At 38.7% G+C, this 21,930-nt stretch overlaps 1 protein-coding gene across 2 annotated transcripts in view; it reads right to left on the bottom strand.

Moving 5' to 3' along the window:
- LOC149231700 (uncharacterized) overlaps positions 1 to 21,930 on the bottom strand; it is a 192,150-nt gene that overhangs the window by 144,618 nt on the left and 25,602 nt on the right. For both annotated transcript variants that reach the window (XM_089379260.1, XM_089379261.1), the window contains exons 2-3: positions 6,329 to 6,463; positions 5,759 to 5,885 (exon numbers count right to left, since the gene is read on the bottom strand). In XM_089379260.1, coding sequence (XP_089235386.1) covers positions 5,759 to 5,885; positions 6,329 to 6,463 — 262 coding nt within the window. The remainder of the gene's footprint in view (positions 1 to 5,758; positions 5,886 to 6,328; positions 6,464 to 21,930) is intronic.

The following is a 21,930-nucleotide window of genomic DNA, read 5'->3' as shown; positions in this document are numbered from 1 at the left end:
CTTATGTTGTCCCAAACTTTTTATTTATAAAATTTAAGGGCAGTCACAAAGAAAAATTATTTTGGACACCTTGGAGGCATCCTTTGAAAATGGATTTTAGACTATCTTAAAGAGGATTTTTTCCTCTTTCTAACGAGCCTTTATTTGTCGCGAAACTCCCAATAGTTTGTGAGATATTGAATTTTTAAGTTAAGGGAAATTATTCCTAGCAGTGAGCTGACCTACATTCAGAGATACAAGTTGGCCTCACTTCAAATAGACGTGTCCCTTCAGTTATAACCAAAATCTCTATAAATAGATGTCTAAACACTTCATTTTGATCAACAATTCAGGTAAGAATTCAGAGATACGAAGTACAAGAAAAGACAGAAGGCCGAGGAGGCATAAAATCTTGGTCGAAGCTGTCGTATTTTTCGTGGTCGAAGTTGTCATGGTTGAAGCTGCCATAGTTGTCGTGGTCGTAACTGTTGTAGTTGCCGTGGTCGAAGCTGTCGTAGTTGCCGTGGTCGAAACTGCCATAGTTGTCGTGGTTGAAGCTGCTGTAGTTGTCGTGGTCAAAGCTGTCGTAGTTGCCATGGTTGAAGTTGTCGTGGTCAAAGTTGTCATAGTTGTCGTGCTCGAAGTGTTGATTTATTGGGATTGGAAAAATAGAGCTTGTTGAAGTCTTATCTTGAGAACAAAATAGGACAAAGTTGGAGAACTTTGTGAAGCAACATATTGAAGATTTGTGGAGGTCATTGAAAACCATGATGCATTGAAGCCATCATGAGGTGACTTTGAAGAAGTTTTGTTTGGATAACATGAAGCGCAGTGGTGACACCTTCATGTGAAGAACAAGGTTGTCATTGATGATGTGACGTGGAGACTAAGTGAACGGATAACTAAAGATTGACAGGGCTCGGTGAAGAAGACTTTGGGAGCCATGAAACCAAACATATCTTGACAAAGCGAAGCTATAGGATTGGTGTCCTTGGAATTGGTGCTCCTAAACTCAAGGTTGGTGCCTTGGATAAGATAGGGTCGAAGCACTAGAGGTTGGAACCTCACTAAAGTCCAAGTAGGTGCTTGGCACATCCCAGGTTGGAGCATGGGTGTCTTCATCAAGAGGTTGGAGCCTCAAAGAGACAAGGTTGGTGCCTTGGAAGATAAGGTTGTAGCCCTAGAGGATAGAAGTCCTCAAGGGACCAGGTTGGTTCTTGTACCAGAGATAGGGTTGGAGCCCTAGAGGTTGGTGCCTCAAAGTGACAAGGTTGGAGCCTTGGGAAGTCCAAGTCGGCGCTTGGCAAAATACAGGTTGGAGCCTGGGAGATTGAAGATTAGTGTCTTCATCTAGGGTTGGAGCCCTAAACAAATATTGTACTTGATTTATTGAGATTAATAGAAGTATTTATTTTTATTGTTCATTTTGTGTTCTAATTATAAATTTATAAGTGATCTAACCGGTAAAAATAACAATTGAAAAGAAATACTGATTCACCCCCCCCAGTATTTCCAACAATTGGTTTCAGAGCCAGTACCTTCACTCAAAGCCTAGCAGCTTGAAGGTTGATCCTTAGAACACAAATGGCAAAGCCAAGGAAGAAAGTCTCCAATCCTCCTAAAGATGTGTCTCCCTCAACCACTGAAATTGAAGTCAATCAATTTGTGAAGGCTCCATTGTTCAATGGAAACTTTGATATATGGGAGGCAAGAATGAGGAATTTCTTAAAGACTCAAGGCACTAAAGTCTGGAAATTGGTGATTGTTGACAGCATGATGGATGAAGAATCCAAGGAGCATAATACAAGAGCAATCAAAACAATCTTGAATGGGCTCCCTGATTCTATGAAGGCCAATTTTGAAAAATGTTCGTCGGCAAAAGGCATATGGGATAAACTTCATGATCTTCACTCAAAAGGAGCATTGACAATGATCTCTAGTCAAGAAAATGATGGAAAACAAGAAGGAAATCCAAAGAGCCCATCAAGGAAGTTGAAGATAAGAGTGATAACATCAAGGCTAAAGAAGACCTAGAAGATGAAGAGAATGAAAAAGACTTTCAAGAAGATCTCACTAAACTTATGGCTACCATGGAAGAGATTAACAATTTGAAAAAGGAAAATGAGGAACTTAAGAAGAAAGTGCAAGTTGGTGACCAGGACAAGACAAGGAAGGAAGTTGACCTTGTCAAGCTTCAAGTACAAGAAAGAGATGAGGAGCTCGCCAAGATTAAGGAAGAATTTCATCAAAACAAGAGAAAGCATCATGAAGAAGTCATATCCATGACAAATCAATTGGATAAGGCAAAGAAACGGGAAGATACCTTGTCAAGCCACCTTGAACAAAGGCACAAAAGCTTGAACAAACTTGAAGCAGAGATTGGTCAATACAAGGAAGAGGTCTCCTCCCTTAGATCTCAACTAGAAGAAGCAAGGAAACAAGCACAAGGAGCTGAGAAGGTTATGGAAGATTTGACATTCATAGAAGGACAAGTTGATGAAGCAGAAAAGGAGAGAAACACCATGATATGCCAACTAGAAGAAAAGGATGATGACATCACCAAGTTAAAATTAGAAATCACTTCTCTTAAGGCCCAATCGTGTGAAGAAACCAAGATGATGGAAGAAATGAAGAAGCAACTAGTTATGAAAGATGAAGATTGTGAAAAGTTGAAAGGAGAAATTGTCTTTCTTAAAAAGGAAGTTGACTTGTTGAATAAGAACTTGAAAAGCTCTCAAACCCTAGATGACATCTTAAATCATCAAAGGTCTCCCCTTGATAAATCAGGTCTTGGCTATGCAGATGAATTTTGCCCTAACCAAAAAGTCAACAATGGTCAATGCAGTAGCAAACAGTCTTTTTTGGAGCTCGGTTGAAGGCAATCAAACTCTGCGGTCAACCCTACAATTGGTCTGTGGTCAAAGTCAACAAAATGCCTCAGTTCATGTGCCAATAGATGCAGCCTGCCAAAAACAAAATTTTGGCACAAAAACCGTAGTCAAAGGAGGTCAAATCACCCCTGGTCAACGTTGGTCAAACATGCAACAGTCTCTGAAATTTCAGCCCTGTAATTCTACCTGAAACTTGTCCTTCTGCTGCCACACATGTGAGGAAAAGAGATGCCCAATAAGTTGTACGAACGAATCAAACGATGAGAGAAGAATGTGTGAGTGAGTGAGGTGCCAAATGAGGTTTGAGGTCTCTTATATTTATACAAGTTGTTGGGGCTCAAATGACACATCCATTGGGCTTCATGAGCCTACATGATGATGTGGTAGACCTTGACAATTTGCACATGTGTGGCCTTGACCTCAAAAATATATTTTCCCTTTTCCAAATTTGATGATATTTAGGTCGATTTTGGTCCTCTCTAAAAGAGGAATTTAATGCAATCATCATCTCCATCAAATGAACTATCCATAGTGGAATTTGGCCCTAATTGCCAATTTTAACACCAAACCCTAGTTGTCTAGGCTAGGTGAGGGCTATAACCCTCAAAAAATCGATTTCTTTCTTGATCCCTTGAATGTCGGGCAAAACGATTTAAAGAAGAAACCCTAGACCTTCGGATTTGTAAGAAAATCAAGCTAAACCGCAATGGCTATATACAAAATAGGGAAATATGTACAAGGGTTAGAGAAAATTTATTTACAAAAAATATTTTACAATGACTATGGCTCTTATAAGCAGATTTATTCAGTTAATGCACAAATAGATTAAAAGAGATGAGAAGAATAATTTTATAGGTGAGCAATAGCCAAGATCTCTACAAAATAAATTGTTAGATAAGCCTTGAAATTTAACAAAGTGGGTTCTTAAGCTTTCTTGTCTTGGGAGTTGGCTGGTCCAACCAAAGACTTCCCCTCATGCCCAAAATCTAAATAACATAAAGTCTCTACACACTTAAGATCAAGTTATTAGATCAATAGAGGCTAAATAGACACAATAACCCTCAAAATCTAGAGATACCTACTAGATCAATCAAGTTAGAATGCTTCTCTAAACCCAATAACTAATGCAAGATACTTGTGCAAATAGTTAATCCAACCACTGGCTAATGAAATAATAACTTATAAAATATTATTCAGTAGAACATTAAGAACATGATCCAGAAAAACATACCACAAGAAGCAAAAGAGGAACACCACCATGAATAAACCCCAAAGACTTCTTTATTATTCCGAAAATTATTACAACCAGCAGAGCTTGAGTTAGAGCTTGATCACAGAATTTCCATTCCTTACATGATATTAAATGAGGAGAAAATAGCTTCTTTATATAGAAAAAATGAGAGTGTGAGACCCCTCCAAGTGGAAAAACGACTAGTTCCCTTGATACATGGCTTGATCCTCGTCAAAATAATTTGATCCCTTGATAACTATTGCACAGATCTCAGGAAAAAATTGAACTCCTTGAGGGTGTGATGGATGGACCAATCTTTGAATGTTGGGTGGTTTTCGACCACTAGAGAATCTTCAAAAAATAGAATTTTTGAAATTCCCTCATTTAAAATAACCCCTTGGACCGAAAATTCGATTTCCTTGAAAAAATAATTCTTTCTGGCCCAACAAATTTTCTAAGTGGGACTTTCTGCCTTGGAAATGAGTCATTTCTTATTTTTTACTTTGAAAAAGGACCTCATTAATTTTTTGATAATTTTTCCACTTCGAGAGGATTTAATTTTCTCTCAATTTTATTTTTTATAATTTTCCAGCTTAATTATTTTTACAATTTCACTGGAAAATAAAATAAATTACTCAAGAGGGGATTTACACGTATTTTCCACCCTCAAAGTAGGTCTAAAAAAATTTAGGCAATGATGTCTAAAAAAGATTAGTCATCCACCTAAAATATTCCTAGACAACACTTTTTACATCACAAACATTACATAGACATCTTGTACAGAAGGGGAAATTTTAAAACATGACCTCTAGACTCAAGCAAATTCTGCAATACAAGACAGATAATCTAATATGATAAATACATAGACTCGATAACACTAGGACTACACCTGAGACCTTACTATCGAGCCCCACTCTAGCTTTGGGGTACGTATGGGAGAAAAACTCTGCCAATTATAAGGGTTAGAAAACGTGAATAATTGGCGAAGGCTAAAAACTCCCTAACGCGAAACTCTTTGCTAAGAATCAAAGGCTTACCTAGATTGTTTTACATAGCTTATAGTCATACTAGAATCATTTCTACATTAAAGGCCCACAGGGCTGCAGAATTTGAGATTACAATGACAATCTGGAAGCTTCATGGTGGTGATGACTTTGAAAAAATTTCATCTCCTGACATGTACTTTGCATCTCAGGGTAGTTGACACACGTGTGGTCAACATGTCCAAAATAATTGTTTTCATCCAAGGTTAAAAACTGAGACTAATTCTACATAGAAGTTGATGATACATTTTCTTCTTTTCTATTTTATCCTACTTATTTCATCTCTCAGAAAAGGGAAGACACTTGCTAAGGAACAATAGTAACCAACCACAAACAGAAGAGCAAGTCAAAAAATATAGAGGTGGACACACCCAAAAAAAACAAAAATCAGTTGCAACCTTAATAAACTAAAAGAATATTTAGAATATTGAAAGACATCGGTATTTGGGCATAGAGATCAATGTTTGAACAAATGGAAAATCCGTAGGATAATTAGGTTAAAAAGTTGCATCTTGTGAAGTTTTTAAGCTGAATACGATATAATAGAACATAGCAAAATACCAAAATTTCTTTCCAGATGTCTAAATAAACAGAGAATGTACATTCTGTCATACCATCATCATCATCTTCAACAATCTCATCCTCAAAGTCATCCAGAGTCGATAGAGCAGCACCATGATGAGTAAGAATGTCATCTTCTCCATCTGCTAAAATGTATTTGTCCTTCTTAAGCATCCGTGACTGAGAGAGAACATGCCAAAAATAATATCAAAAGAATTCTGTTATATAGTATGAACTGAAATGACACCTTCAAAATCATATATTCTCATCAAAACTAAGAAAAGAAATGTCGTTCTTTACTGGAATTTATAATGTGAACAAGGAACAAGAGTCTTATCCTATTCCAGCCTAACAAATATGTTGCACTCTTCAGAACTGAGTCACTGACACCAGTAAAATTAGACATGCTCGCAATCTTTTCTTAAAGTTATAATTCTTAAAACAACGAGGCATTTTTTGGTATTCTATTTCCCTCACTTGGAATAAGCTTATATATTACCATCTAATGAAAATATAAAACACATACCATTGATTACCAAATGAAATAACGATCCATCAAGCAAGATATGCAGGGCTATGGAAAGTTCATAGATACCATACAAGAAGTAATAGTGAATCATCACCTGTCGCTCACGCTGGAATCTAATAATAGCCTTATCTGCATCTTCAAGAGTGTCATCATTTTCCCCAAACCGCCTGTCCAAGAAAACATTAGCTTTTCCACTTTGTTTGTATTCTTGTAAGAGAGTCTTCTTCCTCTGCCCAAAATCGAAAACATCAACATCCACCATGTGAGGTTTTTATATTTTAGGCATATATATAAAGATTCTTTCAAAATTAAAATCATATTGATATAATATAAGCCCTCATTTAGTTATTCACCTAAGAAAGTAAGAACTTGAATAACTGGACACTCAAGCATTTCAACTTCCAAGAGAAGGTTATAAACTTGGGCTCTACTGAAATGAAAAGTCATAGGAAAATGTTATAATGTCCTGATTAATATGAGTTTGCCAAAATTGTTTAAATGCACACGTATTTGTCATCAGGTTCCAGACCAAATAGCAAACCAAATGATGCAGTTCCAATACTGGGAAATTCTTTAATTTCAGAAATTGCAAGTGGCTAATTCCAAACAAGCAAATATTCAAACAAAGAAAGCATTTAAAAGCTTATAATGAATCCATATGTTTTAAAAGCAATAATTCTCTTAAGATTATCATGAACCATCTGTATGATTTGTTTCATTATAACCATCCTGTTTTTCCTCTCAAAATAAGTTGCATGGCGGCAGATACATATCCAATAGGTTTCTTTAAATGTCTGGATCTAGAGAGAGGGAAAAGGCATATATATATATATATATATATCATTAAAAAAACCATGAAATGATATGCTCTTTTATGTGTTTTTTTTAATGGTCTTTTTTGGAGAATCTTCGGGCTTAACATCTTTCACAGATCAAAAACAGATTCCAAGCAGAACCTCCAGCATTTCAAAATCATAAACAGATCCCTAGCAGGTCCTGCTGCATCTGGATTCACAGTAATGCAGATCCTGGATCCTTCATAGGCAGATCCAGTAACATAGCTCTGAAATAAAGCTGCCAAGGTAGGATTTGTTAAATTTGGTTCAAGGGCATGAATCTTTACCATTTAGAATATATGAATGTATTATAGTCTACCTCGGGTCTATATACTTTATCAGGGAGAAGGTTACAATAAGGAAAGGCATTCCAAAAGTGAAACCATAATCAGTTCACTTCTACAGGTTTCAACATAATCTATATGATGTTGGATCCAATAGGTTGAAGCAGCACAATCACAGTAAGCCAGTATATCTATTCTACAAACTCATAATTTTTACAAGCTTCTGTTCTGGTATGCCCACACTGAAATCAAAGCATCAACTAAACAGAATTACAACAAGCTCACTCCCAAGTCCTTTGCTTTGTTCTTCTAGCATGAAGCCAGATGGCTTCTGTATGAGAATGAAGTGGAATGCACACATTCTTTTGATGTGTAAAGTCTGTGTGTGTGTGCTCAAATACAAATCCACCACTTTCATCAACCAAAAGAGTTTTACAAATAGCATAAACAAAAAAATACAGAAAATTAGAAGTGTATATTAACACGATAACTACAGGTTACAGATTCCAGAGTTTCAATTACCTCAGCCATATAACTGTCTCCTTAAAGGAAAATTTGGATTCATATAACAAGAATTTAGTTTCTCATACCTCCTACGGGACTACATTGCCCCTAAGACACTATAACGCAGCTCTACTCCAAAAAGCATGGCTCTCACAACGCTCACATTTATAAATATACAATTTTGAAAACATACCTTTCTAGCAGATTGGTAAATCTTCCTGTCAAGTTCTTAGATTGTTACACATTGACATCAATAGATGGCCTGCAATTTCCCTCTGCAGTTTTATAATTTTTGCAATGCCCTTTTGCAGCTCCCTTTATTACTTAATGTTGCTCTATTAATAATTCCTTTCTACAGCTCTCATGTTTCCACAGTGGTGCTTTTGCAAATTGTTTTGTTCGCAATGTCCATCAACACCAAATATCCATTTACCTCCTAGGACCTAGAGTACCCTTTGTGAGCCAACCCTGACCTCCTCTCTCCACAAGCAAACCCCAATCCTCCCTCTCTTATCTGCCCCGACCTTCCCTCCTCCGCAAGCTCCCCTCCTCAGAGTAGACCCTAACCTCCTCTCTACGTGAGAAAACCCTGACCCCCCTCTTTTCCACAAGTGGATCTCGACACCAAACCCCCCTCTCCGCAATAAAGCAACCCCAACTCTGATATCCCCTTCCCTTCTCTTTCCAATCTGTTAACAGCAAGCAACCTACAAGTAGGTACAAGTTAGAACGCAAAGGTTTACTCAGTGCCCAGGTCCATGAGAAAGGGTTGATTTAACACTTGAGTCCATAATTTAAGTAGGGGTTGATTACAATGAGCAATGTTTTAAAACTCCAACTCAGTCGAGGGCCAACTTGGACTCAGCCATGACTTGGAACAAGTTGAATTTAATGACTCATCTGTTGATTTGGGGTAGCATCGAATGTGCTCTAGCCATGAAAATTGGTTGAGAGGCTAAGGCACATGAGATCTCCAAGACCCAGAAATCGTTTTGGAAAAATCCATCCGGAAGAAGAGTTATTAAAATAATTAATATTTTTAATGAGTTCCTAAGTCTAAACTTAGGAAAATAAAAATATTAATGGGTATTAATAAAGATAAGGATGAGAAGCTTCTAAGAGATGAAGATCAAGTCTATTTTAATCTTAGTCATTGATTAGGGACTTAATCTCGGTCGTTGATTCATCAACAGGAAAAGTATAAGAGAAGGCTTGAGGGTCAATTGGAGATATACTGAGAGAGACCAGTCAGTTCGAATTCTAGAGCGGGCTTGCTGAGAAATTCAAACTAGAAGACTGGACTACAGCAAGAGGTAGCGAGTACGTAACAGAGAGGCAGGGACAGTGTCGAAGGACCAATGAAGAGATCAGAGAGGCAGAAGCAGAGCCACCCAGGAAGACACAGAGGTAGTTTCACTGTGCAGAGAATGGAGGGCCTACGTAGGTGACACAGAGAGGCTGAATGTTGATGCAATGAGGCAGAGTGCTAACGCAGAGGGTCTGGGAGCTGCGCAGAGGCTGGCTGGATTGACGTTGAGCCTAGGGAAGGTGCCGAAAGATTTATCCCTGTTGGGTGAGCCAGTTTGGCACCCTAGTTGTACTCAAGAAAAGCTGATTAATAAATCCTCCTCTGTTGCACCGGTTTTCACGCATTGGGTTTTTCCAGGAACAATTGTCCAAAAATAACTGTGTTGATGTGTTTGATTCTTGTGCATGTATTTTGTTTCTGTATAATGGTGTGATATTTGCAGTGGAATTTATTTTAATATTTACTGAAGGGATTTCGTAAATAACTTATTGGAAAATAAGTAGGTAAACTAAATCAATGGCTGCAGTGATAGAATTTTCACATCATCTTACTAAAAAATACATAAAATATTTAATTCCAATATATATATATATAGGAAATATTCCAAACCATCAAAAACAAAATATGTGAAGTTTGCTTGTGTATATACCATGTAAGGGTGAATATATCAAAATGGCATTGAGGGCAATACATATCATAAACAAAATACATAAATCAATGAGGCTCTAAATGGCTTCTAGATTACAAGAAACATGCTACAAGTCACTAGCCTAATACAAATCATTCATCAATGTGATCAATCATAAAACTCATCATCAATACTAGAAACGGGATCCTCAGCATGAACAACAAGATAATCCCCTTGCTCAAAGTTTTCAGACTTGTCAAACTCCTCAAGGGAATTTGCAACTGCAGCAGTAGTACTAATATAAGCATGAGCTGCACATCTAGTGCTTGCATATGCCATGCCCGGTGATATGCCTACTACTAGTGGATCTGAATCCAAATCAATCCAGCTCAAGTCCTCCAAGCTAGAAGATGGGTTGTTGCCTCCTCACTTAGATGCCAAACCCGCCACAAACAATGCAAGAGGATTTCCAAACAAGCTCCAAGCTCACTCAAAATCACAACTCTTCAAAGTTGCTCCAAAACTCCAAATGCTCACAAATGCTCAATGAGAGAGGTGTGATGCAAATAAAGTGGGGGGTCTCTATATAGTTTGCTTTTAGATTTAAGCAAATAGCATTTATGATTTATGTAGAATTTTTTTAATTAACTTTTCCTTCAAAACTACAACACAATGAGGTTGAGGACCAACTTGAACAAGTTCGACCTATTCGGTACCAAATTGGTCATCGAACCGAGTAAAGGACCAAGTTGACTGAGTTTGTGGTCAACTTGACCAAGTCCAATTTCAAGTTGGTTGAGTAAACATTGGGGCAATGAAGGGTTGGTCCACTACATGTTTACATAAAGGTATGACGTAGTAGCTAATTTAATGGCTCCATCCCCGACCTCTATTGCAACCCCAACAAATCCTTGCAGACCTTGCTCCATATTGATCCTCACTTCTCACCCACTACAAAGGTTGTTATGCAAGAGACAACAAACAATGACCAAATTGCAATGCAACAACCACATTTATTGATGACTTATCCTCCTCCTCACTAACAAACTTTTCCATCTAGGCAGTACATAGCAAGACTCGAATCCAAAAAAAAGAACCTTTACACTAAGGTTATCAATCTAATGCACAAAGTGGTTGAGGTAGAATTTAAAAATCATAACTTGAAAAAATTGGTCACCGAGATGAAAACTTAGGAGAACATACATCTCCAAACCCTGCTTGGGGACACTAAATTCTATATCACTGACCTTGGAAGCATACAAGACGATATAAGAACTGGACATGTACAAGTCAGCCAAGAGAGAGACTTTTGGGCACAAGTTGTCTAGAAGAAGGCAATGCCTCCCACCTCCCTACCCCCCACTCTTATCGATATTGAAGAGGTGATTCAAGCCAAAATCACCAAGGAAAGTCATAGGCAAGCCAGGGAGCTTAATCTTAGGGTGCATGGACTCCCTCCCAGGCATATATTTCCTTCATGAAACCCTTGATCTAAGAGATATCAACCTAGAGAGAGCTTGGGTCGGAATCCTCTTAGAGCCCTTCAAGCTAAGACAAAACTCTCCTTTGTCCCTCATAAGATCTTCTTGTACGTTGACCTCACAAGATCATAATTTGCCAAGCTAAAGCAATCTGAAGTAAATGTTAAGCACAAATACCTTGGAAAAAGGATTTCCAAGATGAAGTAAACCCATTCAAAGCAATGGGCACCAACTTCTCATCCTCCACATTTGCCCCTATCGCTGCCAATTGATCTCTCAACTTTGTGATCCTCCCCAAGTAGGTAGCCACTAAATCTACGTCACTCGTGTGGATGGCTAGGAGCTTGTTTCTCAAGAGCAATTTCATAGAGATGTTCAAACTTCACACTCTGGTACAGTGCAATCACAACATTATATATTTCCTCGTCAATATTCTTCTCTTTAATGTGAGTGATCAAAATAACCCTTCCCTTGGCCTCCATTTTATTATGCTGGCAAATTGTTTTGAATCAGTTAGTACAACAATCTCTTTCTCAAAATGCTCACAGAGCTCAACCTCCTTCCAGTAGCAGTTGCAACCTGTACTTGGTCTAAAATTAGAAACACCTTCCAACTTGTCACACTCTCTAAGACTAATAATAAACATACCTGCAAATCTGAAGCACATCTCAAAGTAAAAATCAGCAACAAATTAAGTATATTACCTTCTAAGATTCAAGTGTTTCCCCAAATGCATTTGGGTTTCACACCCAACAACCAATCATATGTCAAGTGCCTCTCCCATACACATAACAACTAAAATATCCAACTCCCTCTTGACCAAGAGAGCAATTGTAGTTAAATCAGCTCTATTACCATGTGAAAAATTCGAAAATTTGTACTTTAAAACCAATTAGGAACTTTTACCTCATTTACTTGAGGTTCAGCAGATCTCTTTCATAGAACTTTCAGTCTCATGGCTAAATCAGAAATACTCATTACAACAAAAAATACTTCAGTTCAGTCCAAACTTTTCATTATGCTCAAAAAGATACATCAAAATGTACTGAGATAGGAATATCACAGCGAACAATCTCAACCAACACACAGATCTGAAAATTAATTTTATAACAGGAGATTTGTAACAGCACTAATTATGATTTCCAAATTCACCTAGGCATGCTAAAACACAAGACATTTCAGTCCAGCTGAGCTCATTAAAACAACCAGGAAACTACTCATAACAATGACACACCAAGGTCTCATTTTCAAATCTGCAACATATAAATTTAGGACAGCAATAGGACTCTCCATGTATTACACACATGAAGATAAAGTACAATACCCCAGATCAACCCTTGCTGGTACTACAATTCCCTTTAGCTCATCCCAAGCAAGGATTCTTCAATTGTTTACAATACCTTAGCTAGGGAAACCAGCCTCAACAACAAACTCCAACTAGCAATAGAAAGGCCTAGCAAGGCATGCCATTAAGCTACCTAGTCACACAAAAGGCTCCACAACAAGCTAGCATCAACACCAACAAACCAACAAGTCAACCCTTCAATCTCCCACCTGCATACCACAAGCTATCAAAAAGATTCACCAAGTATGCCTAACACATAACTCCACTTGCATCTGAATGCTACCAGATATTGCTCTAGGGTTTCATCCCACAAAACCTAAGTCTAGCGCACACCAAGACTTCAGGACAATCCCAAGCGCTCTGACTTTTCTAGAGTTTCCTTCACACAAGCCTCAAGTCCTCCAACTCGCACATTAAATCACAAAGACTTCAGGAAAAATACATAAAGATCATAAGCGCATACCCAAACAGTTAGTTATGACAAGGCTCTCTCATCCCCTTATATAAGATAGGTGAGGGGGGCCAATAAGACAAAAGTGGACTAGGCACAACCTACTCTAATTCACTAGACTAGGTCCACATGTGGAGCACTCCTCTACTAAGAGAGTGCACAAATCACTAGATGGTTGGGCACCACCTCCCAAGTAGAATGCTCTTCAAGTTAAGCCTCCACATGTCAAGCACTTCTCATCACAAGCTTGCATTCTCTGCAACTCAAGCTCCCACGCTCAATGCTCCTCCTCCACATGTGTAACTGGGCCCATAAGCAACACCCAAATTCAGGTAACATCTTTGCCCTTTTCATTCTTATTATTCTCAGACAATGACATTAAATAAGTGGTTTGGGTGATACACAACAAGCAAAGCAACATATGAGGACGGTTTCCAAGCAGGATTCTTTAAGCATGGTCTCATTCTCTAGTTCCTTACTTGGTTGATCTCTTCAACCATGTGGTTTATACAGGTTTCCCATCAGCTTGGTCACATCACATTATTCACCAGATACACAAATCAAGCCCCAATTCTAATTCCAATAAGTACAGGAAGATCATGGTGGGCCACACGGCCTCGAAGCTCTATGCTATAGTTCTCCATGTAAAGCTCTATGGGGAGCTTGTGCGATGAAAATTTAAAGCCATAGGACAGGCTGAATTTCGACCTGAGCACCAACTATTAATAACATCCTTACACTCACGGTCATCATTGAGGAAGTGCGTCATCGCTCTTCAAAAGTTTAGTATTGTTTTGTGGACTTTCAAAAAGCTTTTGATTCCATCCTCGGGGAGGCTTATTCCAAAGACTTGTAGAAATTGGCATCTACAAGACCCTATTGTCATCCATTATGCATCTATACAAGTTGATCCTTGATCACCTCTGCAAAGCACATGACCTATAAAATTTTGTCTATTGTACTATTGGTGTCAAATAGGGTTGCCCCTTGTCCCCCACATTATTTGGGATATATACATTGATGAGCTAGAGTGCTTCCAAATTGAATACATTCAAGACAATGATAGTTGCCTTCCACACCATGTCCTTATTTCTATCCTATTGTTTGTGGATGATGTGGTCCTTCTAGCCTCATCCATAGACATATTACATACCAGTCAGATGCCCTGGCCCTTTTCTATGATCAACTTGGGTTCAACCAAGGCCATGATCTTTAACACGTCAATGAAGATTCTCTCTAATCACCCCTTCTTCAAAAGTGAGGAGCTCAAAATCAATGCATATGCTTATTTGGGGGTACTATTCATAGGGCCTTGTTTCAGTTTGTGGTAAACACTTCAGCCCCAAATCAACGAGGGTTGTGGATCCCTAACCTTTCTTGAGAGGCAGTGTTTTCAAAACTATTTTCAACACATATTATCCAAGATGTTACTCATGGACACTCTTGTCCAGCCCATAGTTCCATATGGATCCGAGGTTTGGGGACCTGGTTTACTAGAGTTCAATTGGTCTTCAATAAAGAGTATAAATCATCCTCCACCACCAAATGATTAGGTGCAACCAGACAGTTCCTCAACCTATCATCCTTGCAGAGCTTGGCACTTGCCCCTTTCAACTTGAGACATTGTTCAACCATACCTCACTACTACACCATGTTCGGAGCTTCGCTAATACAACGAAGTGGCATGACTAGCATCCATACTTGGCATATTGTTCATCAAAGTCCACTGCAGCAACTAGTCCTTCGACTTAGCCTCAATGTTGATACATCAGAGTCTCGAATCTCCTTGCTTCAATTGGTATTACATTGGACCAACATCCTCCATTTAGATCATCTTAGTGTGCACCTAGCCACCTCTTACCAACCATATAAGAGATGAAAACAATCATTTGAGAGGATATCCATAGGAAATATACACAAGTCAGTTGGATAAACCTTTAGAGTGGGTTACATCTGAGGATAGCCTTAAATGTTGAACACTTCACAATGACAAGGGATGGACTCATTGTCTATCCCCATTACACGCTTCACCATTGGATGCACACCCCTCAAATCACCTTGGGACAGTTCAGAGTTGGCTCTCACAGACCACAAATTGAGACAAACCATCAAATTGACTGATCAGACAAGATCTACTAGATATTCCATCTTCGAGACTTTGAGATAAAGGAGCACTTCATCTTCCATTGCCCCATTTATTATGAGATCTGTGGGAGATTTCATTGCTTATTCAAAGGGATCCATACCCTATCCAATTTCTTTTGTACTCAAACCAAAGATATCTAGCCTTTTACATGCAAAAGGCCCTCAAGCTTCGTGCCCACAATCTCCAACCTCCTTCTAGGCCAAATCATGTTCAACAGAATACCTCTTTTATAGTGTTCCCATCAACTAGGGGCACCATGAAACAGCTTGATGGGAACATTGCTTTTGTCTCCAAATCAAAGCAGACCAAAGAGACCATTCTCCCTTCACAGAGAGCTCAAACACATCACTAGACCATATCCCTTACCAACAACCAAATGAAATCACCTAGACATTAGCAATGAGTTACTTCTTCCAAGCAACAGTGCAGTAGAGGGTCCAAATACTCCCCCAGCTCTTCCTCAAGGCATCATTCTACCTTTTGTTATCTTCATTTAACCTTGGATGTTATGAGAGCTAGATCTAGTGGACCACGACCCAACCCCAAAATCCTTCTCCTTTGTACATCTCCCTCCCATTGCAGTCGCCTACACTTGAATAAAGGATTTGTCCATGTTTTAACATATATGACTTCATGTTTTTACTTTACTTCTTGTTCCATATATAGGAGACATTTTCGTCCTCTTGCTTTGTATTGACATCCTCATACTCAGTAGTCCCATTGACCTACTTTTGTGGTCTTTCATTGGACATTTATATAATTATATTATCTTATCTAGCATAGCACCCTTCAAGCAAGACTCCCTCAAGAACATATGTGTGTCATGTGGTCACAATGCTCCTACGGCTAAGTGTCCTTCCTCCTAGTGCTTAACACTCCACAACAAGATAGTTCCACATCCCATGCCAAGGCCACATCCTCCTCAACATGCACTCCATAAAGATAATGTCAATGCCACATCAGATAACTACCTCTAGTGTGTCTCAACTACCACATATCCCAAGGATAAGCATCCACCTATACTAAGCACTCTCGATGTCAATCAGCCAAAGCAGTATAAGATACAACAAGGGGCTAATGTTTTACCATGCAACCCGCATCACATGAAATGCACCCCTAACATGGTGTAAACATTCTTGGAGCATCCTCCTCAACATACACTCCATAAAGACAATGTCAATGCCACATAAGATAACTACCTCTAGCATGCCCCCTCTGGCACATAACCCAAGGACAAGCATTGATGCAAATCTAACTCAGATTTGTGGGGAGTTGGTCCTATCACAAGCAATTTCCCAGAATCAGTGCTTCACTCAACCCTTCAAAATACAATCCCATTAAAAATCAGAGTGGGCAAGTCTATTACAAAGTGGGAGGAGTCAGAAGGGTGGCCAACTCTAAGCGAGTGTGGCCAAATCTACACATATAACAGTGCTCGCCCAACTCTGCCACTCTTATGCTTGCTCGCTACCCTCGCTTAACTTCTTTGGGCCGCTTTATGTATCCTGAGAAAATGGAAAAGAGTGCTTGCATGACCACCGAGGTAAGCCTTATGGGCGGGACCCATAGTTGATAGTTTTGAGTTGCTTTATATATATCCTAGCGCAATGCGAAAAGTCGCTCGCAAAGACTATCGGTGTAAGCCCTCTAGACGGGACCCATGGTCCACTGTCGACACTACAATGAACTTTTTGGCTCTTATCCTCCAAGTTGGCCCACTTCACCAAGTCAGGCCGGTAAGAGTGCCCAGCTTGATGGGAAAGGAGGCTGCCAAGAGCCACTAGGTGGAAACCTCCAACAATTCCATTACAGAATTCTGTCAACTGACAATCTCAGGTTTCGTTAAATGACAAACTCCGCCGCAACAAAAATTAGTAAGTGTTAGCGCCTTCGACTTGTATCTATGGCTTTGTACTCTGGTTCCTCTTGGATCTTCACCTACCTCTTGCTCCTCTCAGTTCTACGACGCTCTTAAGCTCCTCCCCTTGGCCTTACACCACTCTCTCGAGGGACTCCTCTCTATATCTCCTCCTCTCTGTGTCTCTCTCAACCCTTCTCCACTCCTCCTGCAACTCGGCAACTTTATATATATATAGATATATTGTGTATGGCTCTGGCTTGCAACAGTGAACTCGGAAATAAATTATTGGTTGTATACGTAGTTAAATATATACAAATGACAAAGATTGCAAAAGTAGTGATTGGAATAATATTAAGAGCTCTCGCTCACACCACACTCTCTAACCCCTTTTTTATTAAATTCTAAGAAATATAAAGATTACATGAGGAGTTCGACCCAGATCCATGATTATAGGATCTAACGACAATTTAGGGAAAATTAAACAAACTACAACAAATTTACAACAATTTGCTTAATTTAAACAAATTACATGGCAATCCTAAATAAATTCTCTCCTAACAAACCACTCATTCAAGAACTGACTCCTCTAGTAAATGATTTTGACCTCTCAGCCAAAGAAAATTATAAATGCCCCTGCATCATACTCCCAAGGAAAAAAGATTTCATGGACTCCTGTCCATGAGTTCTTCAATAGATTTGCCACTTTTCTGTATGAGTGTGGCAATCATCTAGGTTGCATCTGAAACTGGAAAGTTTTTCCACTTTACCAAGTATTCAAAATACTCTTTATCCCTAGTCTTCTTGATCAATCTCTTGTCCAAAATCTTTTCAAGTTGCAAAGGTTCAGCTGCTAGCAACTACTTCTCCCATTGTAATAGTTGTTGCTTCTGATCATCACTTGTTGGTTGTTTTGTTTCAGGCTCATACTTGTATAAATCTGCTACATTAAATATTGGTGAAATTCCAACTCCAGGTGGCAATTCAAGTTCATAAGCATTAGCAGAGAATTTCTTCAAGATCTTGCAATGTCCTATCTTTTTAAATTTTAATTTGTTGTACTTGCCCTTTGGAAATATTTCTTTCGCAAATGTGCAAGTACCAAATCTCCCACTTCAAAATTTTGCTCCCTTCTGCTGAGATTTTCCCTACTCTTATATTTAAGATTGTTGTCATGTAGTTTATGCTTTACTTGGTCATGGATTTCTTGTATAGCTACAGCAAAGTCTTCTCATGTTGCACTTTTATGCTTTGTTCTTCCTAGATTTATGAGCTCGTGCACTCCTCTTGGGTTCATCCCATACACAATCTATAAAGGGCTTTGTCCAGTACTTCTGTTGGGAGTGTCATTGTATGCATATTCAACTTGTGCTAAAATTTGATCCCACTGTCTAGGGTGATCTCCAATCAAGCTACGTAGAATATTGCCCAAACTTCTATTCACTACTTCAGTCTGGTTATCAGTTTGTGGGTGATATGTTTAGCTGAACTGCAATTTTGTGCCAAATTTCTTCCACAATATTCTCCAGAAATGTCCCAAGAATCTAGTATCTTGGCCTGAAACAACACTCTTAGGAATTCCATGTAATCTTACAACTTATTTAAAGAACAGATTAGCAGCATGGATATCATCACTAGTCTTAGTACAAGGAATAAAATGAACCATTTTTGAAAATTTATCTACAACCACAAAGATAGAATCATTACCTTTCTGAGTTCTTGTTAGCCCCAAAATAAAATCCATACTCACTGAATCCCAAGGCCTCTTTGGAATCGGCAATAGAGTATACAATCCAGTGTTCTGACTTCTTCCTTTGGCAAATTGGCAAAGTCTACACTTACTGAAAAATCTTTGTACATTAGCTCTCAACTTTGGCCAATAATAATGTCTTTTCAGCAGATCATGTCTTGTCTGGTAAAACGTCCTCCAAGACCTCCACTGTGCTTTTCATTAATTAAATTTTCCCTCATAAAACAATTGGGAATATACAACTGGTTGTTCTTAAAGAGCAATCCATCTTGAATCATATAATCAAGCCATGGGCTTCAATTTTGAGAAGCTGGATTCTTACAAGCTTCAAAAGCTTCTTTGAAATTTGCATCCTTCTCATACAATTCCTTTATAAAATCAAATTCCAACACCTGAATTTGACTTTCTTGCAACAATAACTGCCTCCTGCTCAAAGCATCTACAATTTTATTAGACTGTCCACTAATGTGCTTTAAAACAAATGTAGAACTCTGCAAGTATTTGACCCACTTAGTGTGTTTTTGGTTCAGTTCAGGTCGTTGCATAATATATTAGAGAGCATGATTATCAATATATAAAATAAATTCCCTAGACAATAAATAATGCCTCCATTTTTTAAGAGCTTGAACCACTGCATAGAATTCCTTGTCATAGGATGTATACTTCCTTCTAGCCTCATTTAATTTCTCACTGTAATAAGCAATGGGTTTGTCCTCTTCGCTGAGTACTGCTCCAATCGCATCATTGCTCGCATCGCTTTTCACTTGGAAAGGCTTGTCAGAGTCTGGAAGTGCAAGGACTAGTTACTCTGTAATCTTCTTCTTTAGCATCTAGAACCCCATCTCAGCTTCAGTAGTCCACTGAAATGGTTGTTGATTCTTCTTAATTGTCTCCACAATTTCCGTGCTCATTTTGTTGAAGTTCCTAATGAATTTCCTATAAAAACTCGCCAAACCATGAAAACTTCTTACTTCAAAAATATTTTTGGGAGAGGGCCACTCAACAATAGACTTTACATTTCCTAGATCCATCTTCAACCCATCTCTAGAAATGACAAAACCTAAATATACAAGCTCTAATTTAAAAAGGAATATTTCTTCAAATTTATAAGTAACTTTTCATATTGTAATCTCTCCAACACATACCTCAAGTGTCGCAGATGTTCCTCCTTTGACTTATTATAAACTAAGATGTCATCCAGGTAAACAGTTACAAATTTCCCTATGAATTCTTTCAGTACTTCATTCATCAACTTCATGAATGTACTGGGTGCATTGGATAATCCAAATGGCATAACCATCCATTCATACAATCCTTCATTAGTTTTAAAGGCAGTTTTCCACTCATCTCCCTCTCTTATTCTAATCTGATGGTATCCACTTTTCAAATCAATTTTTGAAAACCAACTGGCACCACTTAAACAATCCAACAAATCATCAATGCATGGCAAGGGAAAATGATACCTTATTGTGATCTTATTCAAAGCTATGGAGTATGTACACATGTGCCATCCACCATCCTTCTTTAGACTCAACATTGTAGGCACTGCGCATGGGCTAAGACTTTCTCGGATTAGTGCTTTATCTAACAGCTCCTACACTTGATTCTTGACTTCCTCATTCTCCTTAGGTGTCATACGATAAGCAACTTTGTTAGGAAAACTTGCTCCTAGTATCAAATCAATGTGATGACTCATACTCCTTATAGGTGGTAGTTCACTTGGAAAATCATCCACAACAATGTCATGGTGTTCCTCCAACAATTCTTGAATCTCTAAAGGCAAATCAGAAATAGTAGTGGAAGTAACAACTACTCTAGGTTTGCAAATAATAGCAAAATTTACCTCCTCTGTCTTCAGCTGCTATAAAAACTCTTTCCCTCTCATCAACAAAGATTTAGGAACACTAGATTCAAAAGTCTTCTTCTTGTAGTGGAAGCAAGGTATGATTGATGCCATCCTTCTAAAACATATAGGTATTCTTCTTACCATCATGTACAACTCCTCTGTCAAACTGCCATGGCCTACCTAGCAAAATATGACACAAGCCCTTTTGGCATCACATCGCACATAATCTTGTCCTTGTAACTGCCAATTTGAAGCTTTATCTCACTGCTCATTCACCAAAATTTGATGCCCTTTCTGCAACCATGACACCTTACAAGGTGCTTCTTCAACTTCAGCTTTTCTACAACCTCTATAGACACCAAGTTGTCAGTATTGCCACTGTCAATCAACACATTACAACACTTCCCTTGAACTTTGCAAACAGTTCAGAAAAAGGCTCTCCTTTGGACTAGTTGAATAGCTTCTTTCTCATACTTAATCAACACCTTTTTCATCATCAAGGCCTCTCTTGTCTCTAGCACATTCTCATCTTCCTGCACCTCTGCTTTCTCTCCCTCCACTGGAGCAGCGACAGCGTTCCTTTGGCATGTCTCTATGTTCTCTGGACAATCATACGCCATGTGTCCAAGCTTGCCACACCTATAGCAACAAACCTCTCTTCCTCTGCCTCTTCCTCATCCTCTGGAAAAGGATCTTCAGCCTTTGGATTCTCCCTCATGCTATCGTTGTGGACTTGAGCTACTAGCTCCATCTCTTGGTACAATAGATCTCCTTTGTTTGTTTGTTTGTTTGCCCTCTTCCTCTAGCAACACTCTTACCTCTGCCAGCTTGCTTCCTTGCAATTTTTTCTTCAGCCTTCAAAGCCAACTGATATGCCTCCTCCACTGTTTTAGGTGACAGTTCAATAATCTCATCTTGTATCTTCAGCCTAAGGCCATTTATGTATCTTGTTGTCTTCTTTGTAGACTCCTCTACATATCCTACCTTGATGTCCACTTTGTAGAATTCTTTTGTATACTCTTTGACTGTCATAGCTCTCTGCCTAAGATTTTGCATACTCTTGAACAAGGTAAGTTGGTAATCTTTCGACAAAAACTTACCTCTGAGTTTCGCCACCATCATGTCCCAGATTTTAATGTTTTGTTTGTTCTTTCTCCTTCTCTCTGCTTGTACACCATCCCACCAGAGAGTTGCATGACCCTTTAATTTAGTTACAACAAACTTAACTTTTCTCTCTTCATCCATCTCTTCATACTCA

The sequence above is a fragment of the Pinus tabuliformis genome, chromosome J, assembly GCF_031772625.1.
Source record: "Pinus tabuliformis cultivar Carrire ecotype Pingquan chromosome J, CPIR1, whole genome shotgun sequence".
NCBI lineage: Eukaryota > Viridiplantae > Streptophyta > Pinopsida > Pinales > Pinaceae > Pinus > Pinus tabuliformis.
This window is presented reverse-complemented; position numbering and strand designations above follow the sequence as displayed.